This window comes from Gasterosteus aculeatus, chromosome 5, assembly GCF_964276395.1.
Source record: "Gasterosteus aculeatus chromosome 5, fGasAcu3.hap1.1, whole genome shotgun sequence".
Classification (NCBI taxonomy): domain Eukaryota; kingdom Metazoa; phylum Chordata; class Actinopteri; order Perciformes; family Gasterosteidae; genus Gasterosteus; species Gasterosteus aculeatus.
This window is the reverse complement of record NC_135692.1, coordinates 13,081,679-13,090,262: the sequence shown is the minus strand read 5'-3', so window position 1 is coordinate 13,090,262 and position 8,584 is coordinate 13,081,679. Positions and strand designations below refer to the sequence as shown.

The following is an 8,584-nucleotide window of genomic DNA, read 5'->3' as shown; positions in this document are numbered from 1 at the left end:
CGGCGTTAAGGGAACGTTTAGGATGCTACGTAAAACTCAGAACTCTATTGGATTGGCGTATTTGATCAAAATATGTCATATGTCAGTGTACTGTACACTGAATAAATATTTAAAACTTAGTGCCAACTAAACTGTTACATTTAGCTGTTTTTTTGTTTTTCTTACAGATGCTGATTATTTCATTATTTATTACCATATATATGTTATTTAGTGGATGTATATTCCCATCAATATGAAAAAATATATACTTGGGGGGACTAGTTCCTGTCTGCTTATCCGATTGGTTTTCAATGTTATTCAACAACATTGCGTTATTACAAACGCCCACTCATTTTATTCACCAAAAGGAATGATGAGGTATCGGTGACGTTTACTACTGAGAAGACTGAGGCCAGTTTCTTATTGCGGAAGGTCTCCCGGATGTGACGTAGACTTCACCCTCGCGTCCCTCCGCCAGTGTTTTTAAAAAAGCGGCGGTTGCACCTCGACCACTTTTTGTTGAATAAGTAACATTTATTTCTTTCTTGCAGTTGTCCAGAGCAGTGTTACAACGTAAGTTGGTTATATTTATTTCTTTTTGCCCCGACGATTCCGAAATTTTAATCTCATTCCAAACGTTTTTGAGGCCCCGGCGTTGTTTATATTGACGGAAGCTATGCTAGCTATAGTCACTTAAAGCTAACGAAGTTAATTTAGTTACAGCTACATTTGCTAACTAGCTTGGAAGATGACTAACGCTATGTTAATGTATTTTGTAAGTTGCGCTTTTGTAGTGGACAAACTACATGCTTTATCTACGGGATATTTTAGAATTGTAAGTGATTTCAATGAGACAACGGTCTCAAGAGTAATAAAAGACCTCCTACATGATCACTCACGTTAGTCACGTGAAAGTCAAGATAAGATAAAATAATATGTTAATAAGATTAACCACTATATAGAAATACAATGAGACGCTGATAGTTGGCATAAATAAATAAAATGCATACGAAATTAGAGTTGTCATTGTAAAAAAAAAACATTGACCTGATGAGAATCCCAAAGCAAAAATTTAAAAAATCATTCAGGTGGCTTTTAAAGATGCTTTTAAAATCCTGCTCAAGCTCCCCACATGGTTGAGTGGAGGTCATGTGTTTGGGACTCATACTGTTCCCACCTATCATGTTGTGTTGAATTGTATTTACAAATTCAAATGTTGATTAAATTATTCAAAATAGTTAACTGTAAAAGCTGTAACTGATCCATCACAGAGTAATACTCTATTCTTTGAACACAACAACTGATCGAATATTAAATGGTAAAATGGATGTTTATATATGCAGTTTCTCCAAAGAGATGCTTTTTATTGGCGCTCGGACAAATGTGTATGCAGAATAATGACCTTTTAATTAACACATGCTTTGCTTTCTTTTTCTAAGCGGGATACTGGTTTTCTTTACAGTTGCAAGGCCTTTTACTGCGCCGGGATCATGCAGCACCAGCAGTATGCCGAGGAGCGAGGCCTTCTGGGGGCTCTCTGTCCTGGGGAGAAGAAGCTGGAGGGGAAAACGTTCTACTTGGACAGCCTAAAGAAACGCTCAACAGCCCTTCTTTTGGAGGCTGTATCTCTTCTGGGAGGGGTAAGCACGTATCATATCCCGTGAGCAATGGTTGTGTTGTATTTATACAATAATGGTTGACAGGGCTCGCTCTAGACCGTAATATTTAAAATGTAAACTACCATCCAAGAGTTTGGCTGTGCCAATCACAAAATGTTCTCATTGATTCTGTACACAAACAATTAATCAATGTATCTAGAAAGTAATCTTCATATTAATTGATAATAAAATCGATAGTTGCAGCACTAGTACACAGCATTCTTGTAAATGCGTTCATGAAACAAAAAATGTGACAATTGTTGCTCTCTGAGTACGTTTACATTGTGTTCTTTAATAAAACGCTACAACGTTGCTATTGTCTCATTCTGAAGAGGGTCGAGAGTTTCCTGCACAAGGACGTGTGCTTTATCGTGACTGGAAGCCGAGAGGCCCCAAAGGAGCAGAAGCGTACGGATACTAAAGCAGAGAGAAAAGGGACGAGTGAGGAAGCCCAACGTCCCATAATGCAGCGAGAGAGCGTCCTCAGCAGTGACAAGCGGCGACCAGCAACTCCTAGACCAACGGTACTAAGCTTCACCCGTGCATCTCTTGAAACGTTTTATAGGTTTTGGGTACTTATGAATACATATAGAATATATTTCAACCTGATAATTGGCTAAATAATATTAGTATATAATATTAGTGTTACTAGTGTAATTTTGAAACATTTATATAAGAAATTATGACATTACTACATGTTACCAGTCAAAACAATTACCTTTTTTTTAAACATTGTGGCTTTCTATTGATGTTTTTTTCATAACAAAATAGGTTGGACAATATCCCACGAGATGTGTTGTAAGCTATAAGGAAATCTGTGAATCTGTGTTTTTCTCTTCAGCCTTGTGGCAGCCGTGGGAAGGCCCTGCTCGAAAAAGCCATTCGCAACAATGTGAGTGTCGGTGCAGCAGTGATATAGTTTAGTAATTATAGGTTATAATCTGACGACCGACTTGGTTTATTATCTTTTATTGTAGGAACGACTGCAGGGGACGAGCGTTTTGGACAACGCACGCTCATGGGGAGTGAAGATTTTGTATGTGGATGGTATCCTTTTGACATAACGTGATTTGATGCAAACTCTGATCTGGTTTATGTTTGTTCACAAACCATGATTTGGCGAGAGTTTCCACCGCCAACAGTACCCTTACTTGATAGGCGTGGTGTATTCCAGAAAGTAGTGATAACGTTACTTGATAGACGTGGTATATGGCGGAAAGTAGATTGTAGTTTAAAAATGGCGCCTCGTGTGTTGTCTTTCCCCTTGCGGCACACGCAAACGACTACACTCTTTCAACCAATCAACGTTCTGCAGTGAGTCTAGCTCCACACTTTAGTACCAAACAACTGTGCCAGGTACCCCAACGGAAGGGTACCCAAAAAGTGGTACGGTACGGTTCGGATTTTTGGTACCATTCTCAACTTTTGGCAGTGGAGACACAAATAAAAGCGTACCGACCCGACCCGTACCGTACTGCTCGGCGGAAACGCGCCATTTGTAACGCAGTGGCCCTCTGCTCACAGCAGAGGGCACCATACCAGCGCTTATGTTTGTTCTGTGCTTTTGGGGTCTGGTGATACCAGCTGAAGAAACCTGCTGTTGATCATCATAGAAATGTCACATTCTTGAATTCCGAAAGTTTTTATTCTTCCTTAATGTTGTATCAGACGTCCTTTTGTATTTGAAGCAGTTGACTCGACAGAGCGTTTGTGGTGTACTCAAGAGGCCGGAGGTAAGATGTTTGTGTTTTTCTCTTTGCTTCATCAGACATCTCTGAAAAGATAGTTTGAAGTAATAAACTGATGAACAATGTTAGAATGTACATGCAAGGATGTGTGACAGCCTTCCCACTTTATTATTGGATCTTCATTGAATTCTTTCTGTTTTTATGCAGAAGACATCTTCCAAACAGCAAGGCTTTCATGTTGTCAAAGGTTAGTTTCGGCATACGTGCCGCTATACTGTTTATTTCCCAACATCACTGTATTTCTGTGAGTGCAAGTGGTTATTTGATTTGGTTTTTCTGTTCCCTTGATTCACAGCTGCAGCGTTGAGGTCCCCCTTTCTTAAAATTGAAGACATAAGCAGGTGACTTTCATCCCTCAGTCGCAGCAGTTTTTTGTTTGTTTGTTTATTTTCACTCTAGCAGGGGTAAGATATAATTCCAAATATCATCGTGCACTTGGGAAACTGTCTGTTCTGCACTCTCAGAAATCCCGCCAAGTCCATAGGGAAATATTTGGCTCTTAAGCCGCTAAATGCCTCAGTGTGCTCGCCGTCTATTCCCTGTCTGTTGGCTGTTTAGTGCTGACCAGGTACAGTGGCTTTGTAGAGCTTTTCTTGTTGCTATGAGAACAGTGAGAGTGAACAAAAACCAGTACATTAGCATTTCAAACCGCTAAACATCGGCTGAAAGTTGCTATCAAAGGAAACGTCCTCACTCGGGTGATAATCCTCTGCATATTCATTACTACAAAAAAAACATGTCTGGATTGTCATTAGTGTAACACACTAGTTCTAGCTGTGTTTTTCTTCCAAAATTAATTGAAATGTATCTTTCGGCCTGCACAGGTTCATTTAATAGATGTTTAGTTTCAGATTAGACCTATTTTTTTATTGCTTTTTAAGCAAACCGACTGTAAAACGAGTCGCAGTGACCTGTCCCTGTGTCCTTGCTTTCCTTTACCCCACTGGGTGCTAGACGTGGAGGTTTACATTTCAGCCCAGATTATTTTCTTAATTGAGGAGCCGTCGTGTAATGTGACAAGTCCTCCCCAGTGATGCTGCTCCCCAAGAGCCCAGAACTCAAGCGGATCCAATTTCTATTCGATGAAGCTTTGCAAGCTCCGCTGCCTGTTGCTGCAGGGGATCTCTATGTGCTAACAGGTCTTTTCATTTGCCCTCTCATTTCGGTTAATTGAAGTGCTCTGGCTAATGTGTGTAGGCCATTGCTGTGAGTGAACCCATGACCTCTGAAACGCTCATTCAGTTTTGCCAAGTGGATTGAAATCTTCTAAATGAGAAAATAAGATGATGAATGATAATTTATTCGATTTAAATGTTGTGTATTCAATCATTTTGTTTTGTTTCTCACCAGGAAATACAGACCCTTGCATTTGCAATCTATGATCTTCCCCACTCTGTGGTACTCGGGACGATTTAGTCCCTTTGAATCTCCCCCGCCTCTGTTTGAAAAGCAAGACGAGAGTAAAACAAGGTTTGTGTAACTTGTCTAACCATCATTTGAGGGATGTTGAGTGTTTTTTTTCTTCTTATTTTGACAAAACGTGTTTAAAAAAAAGGATTGAGAATTTATCGTAAATGTTATTCATTCTTTGCAAATTAGGGAGAAGAAAAAAGTTGAAAGCAGCCTTCAGGACAAATCTCCAACGACACTCTGCTGTGACCCTTCACCTTTGAGGCCACGCAAAAAAGAAGTGTCTTTCTGCGAATGCTGCCACCAACCCTTCACTCGTCTGGAGGAGGTGCAAAATCTTTTTGGCTTTTTGTCGGCACACAACAGTTTTTAATGGCGATCATTGTTTGGCTCAGATTTACATCTGTGACTGTTTGTCTCTGTTGGGCCTCGCAGCACCTGCAGTCTGATCAGCACCGGGCTTTTGTTCTGGACGCCTCAAACTACAGCGTGCTGGACGACCTCGTGGCCGAGATGCTCCCGTGCTTTGCCCCCCATTCGGCTCAACCGCCGGATGAAACCCTGTACCGGTGAGTTTCAGTCATTCCATAGAAATGTCCTCGTCATGTGACTCTTAATCGTAATCTTCTCTCTCACTGCACCACAATTTGCGTCGTGTTGATTTCCTTTGTCTTCTGTGTTCCGTCCCCTAGACGGCCGACTCCTCTGCCCGTCTGTGAGCTGGAGCCGCTCACTGATGCCGAGGCGGAGCATGCGGTTCGGGCTCTGAGGGGACGAGGTTCGTCGTTCCACAGTCACCCCTCCAGTCCCGCAAGGGGTCCTCGCCCATCTCCCGAAGTCAGTTTCCCCATCGCAGATTCGCCGCCCACCCAACCCGCTGACCTGCAGCCTTTCAGCGACCTCCATCCCCGCACCTCAAGTCCAGTCATGCCCGTTCTGCATATTGAACCACAAGCTCACAGCTCGGCCAGCCTCTGCCCGTCTGCAGACCCGTACTCCCTGCCGCCGGTCCTCAGCCCACAGGTGCCTTACACCTCCTGCATTATGGAGCCGCACTGCCCGTACTCTGAGCCCCCCGTCCTCAGTCCTCAGCAGTGCACCGCAGAGGAGGCTGTGGGAATACACGTGTGTGAAATGGACCCCGGGGAAAGCGTGTCTCGGTGTGTCCCCGTTCATTTCTCCACAACGCGCGTTTCCTCTGTGGCTTTGACATATTCAGAAGGAGTACGGGGATCAGACCAAGGAAGTGCGTTGGGACTGGGTGAGAACATGTGCTCCCCTGGTGGTTTGGCGTGCGCTACGAAGTTGTCGCGACGGTCTCGGTCCCTCCCCCGACAGACGGCGGCGACGCCAAACACCAAAAAGCGCTGCAGGTCAGCCAGTCCGGAAGAAAGCCGCAGCAAAAGGAGGAGGTTTACAGCGGAGTTTGGTTACAGAGGCAGCTGGATTGAACAGGGGCTTACACCTGCCGAACCACAAAGTGACCTGGCAAAACATGAGGGCTGTTTATTATTTGACAAAGTGTCTTGTCAAATAAAGGAGTCCAGTCCTAAACCAAAGGTCTCCTCCACGTGCACTGTGAAAACACTTGATTCGCAACCGACTTTTACCATGTTTTTCGTTCCTACGGGACAGAGTTTCACTGAGGCGTCGCGTCAAACGGGCCTTTTAGGTCCCGGTTGGACTTCAGTCGCCGATCGTCCATCTAAGCCACTGTCCTCAGGAGCAAAGACTTCTCCCCCTCTACAGTTCCTCAGGGACGGACCTCCGAGTGCCTTTTCAAGTCAAGACTCTCAACACCTCTCGGCACCGTCCCACTCCACCTCAGTGTGCATCGAGTCGGCCCTCATCCCAGACCTGGGCTCGCTCCCCTTGTCGTCGTCGGACTCGGACTGGGACTGTGGCCTCCTCTCGCGCCTCGGAGCCTCCCGCGGGCCTCCGCCGCCCCCCGCCGAGCAGAGCCGCGAGCTCAACAAGGATCTCCTCCGCAGGCCGTGCGCCTGGATGCGCGACACCAGTTACGAGTCGCGGCTGCACACCGTCCTTCAGCCGTCGCCCCCGGCAACCTCACTGTGCGGGGAGGAAGGCGACACTTCGGCGTTTTCCAGGACTGTTGTGCAAATCGTGGAGGTTCAGCACTGATGGTGGTTGCCTCTCGGGGGAAAGGGAAAGAACCCGCAAGCTGTCGGAGGCTTAAGCTCATCAGAACAAATCACAATTCAATTCACTGAATAAATATGTAAAACTCAGTGCCAACCAAACTGTTACATTTAGCTGTGTTTTTTTTTTTTTTTTACAGATGCTGATTAATTTAATTATTTTTAGTTGAGATGTTATTTAGTGGATGTGTATTCCCATCAATATGAAGAGCGTCCATTTGTGGTTCTCCCCTCAAGCCCCAATCGTGCACAGAACCCGAAGCAGTACGTTGTGCTGACTGAAGTCTTCCTGCAGCTCTGTCTGGGAACTCAGAGGGTTGTTAAGAATTCCATGAGGCTTTTCTGAAAGGGGGCATACGCAATTACTGTGAGTGCCGCGTCTGGATCAGAGCCCACTCGCGGCGGCGTTGACGAGGCGTTCGCAGAGTGGACGACGTGCACTCCCCGAGTGACACGAGTCTCTCTGATTAATGTAAAATTGCTTTTGAAGGTCAGCCAAAAGACGTGTTTTGTCAAGGGGAGACTGCTGCTTCACGGTGTGTGTGTGTGTGTGTGTGTGTGTGTGTGTGTGTGTGTGTGTGTGTGTGTGTGTGTGTGTGTGTGTGTGTGTGTGTGTGTGTGTGTGTGTGTGTGTGTGTGTGTGTGTGTGTGTGTGTGTGTGTGTGTGTGTGTGTGTGTGCGCGCGCGCGTCAGGTACGGGCAGGTTAATTGTCTTCTCTTTTCAGTGTCTTAAGTGTTAAGGCAGCTGCCGTTAAAGACATGGAGGTTAAAGACCAAACCTCTTCTATACGTCACACATCATTTCAGTACGCGGAAGGAGGAGCTGTTCTGTTTACGAACATGTGAATTAAATTCTTGTACAGTGTTTTTAAAATAAATGTTTTTAAACAACATTTCCTTCCTCCTGCAGTTATGGACAAAAAAGTTTCTTGCTCAAAGCATTGTTGAGAATGTTTTGGGTTTGCAGGTTTAATTCCTCCTCTCGGCCTAATAAGTGCTGACTCTGCTGGTCGGCTGAAGGAGAGGCGAATGGGAAGGATGAGGCGAGGACAGGTGGGTCGATGCGTCCTGTTTGGCTCATCCGATCCGCCCAACTTCCAGCTGACGCAAACAATATTTGATATCTCATCTCCAAGCCGTGTTACGCAACCCACGACCATCCAGACTCCTCAGGAGCCGCGTGTAAATGTGACCCTGGGGGGAAACTGTTCATTTTAGGAGAATGTTTGGTTTCCTTTTGGATATGAATGAGAGTTTGGTGAATGTCATTTCCAACTGGGAGTTCAAGGTGAGACACAGAGCTCATGATACCAAATCTTCTCATCATCAAAGCAAGCTGTATTGATTTAGAATCTCAATATAAATGTATTCTAATGAGAATACTTGTGTTTAAAATAGTATTGCACTGTATGTTGTAAAAGTCTAGTTCTAAAAGTCAAACATTCAACACTAAACTGCTTCATCAGGACTGTGGGTCCGGTTTTGATTGATGGACTTATGGGAAGAAAAACACCAACTGTTATGAGGTCGTGATTCAAATTTGGCTCCTGACATGTTTGACATTGTGTTTTTCAAAGGCCGGCCAACTGTTTCACTGAGGGGGGGGGGGGAGAAATACTTTTATCTATCA

At 44.7% G+C, this 8,584-nt stretch overlaps 1 protein-coding gene across 2 annotated transcripts; it reads left to right on the top strand.

Moving 5' to 3' along the window:
- The first annotated feature begins 362 nt into the window (after positions 1 to 362).
- Positions 363 to 7,847, top strand: dbf4b (DBF4B-CDC7 kinase regulatory subunit). Of its 2 annotated transcripts, none has more exons than XM_040177390.2 (12): positions 363 to 552; positions 1,419 to 1,619; positions 1,970 to 2,161; positions 2,479 to 2,529; positions 2,615 to 2,684; positions 3,306 to 3,370; positions 3,533 to 3,572; positions 3,681 to 3,726; positions 4,736 to 4,855; positions 4,985 to 5,123; positions 5,231 to 5,364; positions 5,488 to 7,847. In XM_040177390.2, exons 2-12 carry the CDS (start codon positions 1,470 to 1,472, stop codon positions 6,935 to 6,937), a joined length of 2,457 nt encoding a protein of 818 aa, XP_040033324.2. In that variant the 5' UTR covers positions 363 to 552; positions 1,419 to 1,469; the 3' UTR covers positions 6,938 to 7,847. The 2 variants fall into 2 exon arrangements, with proteins under 2 accessions (XP_040033324.2, XP_040033325.2); XM_040177391.2 differs by having other exon boundaries at positions 424 to 552; positions 1,442 to 1,619.
- Positions 7,848 to 8,584: the final 737 nt, after the last annotated feature.

Excerpts from the sequence above, each read along its gene's own strand:
- dbf4b (XM_040177390.2), top strand. The coding sequence starts at position 1,470 with ATGCAGCACCAGCAGTATGCCGAGGAGCGAGGCCTTCTGGGGGCTCTC. Across the intron at positions 1,620-1,969 it reads CTGTATCTCTTCTGGGAGGG|AGGGTCGAGAGTTTCCTGCA; the intron begins GTAAGCACGTAT and ends CTCATTCTGAAG. Across the intron at positions 3,573-3,680 it reads AGGCTTTCATGTTGTCAAAG|CTGCAGCGTTGAGGTCCCCC; the intron begins GTTAGTTTCGGC and ends CTTGATTCACAG.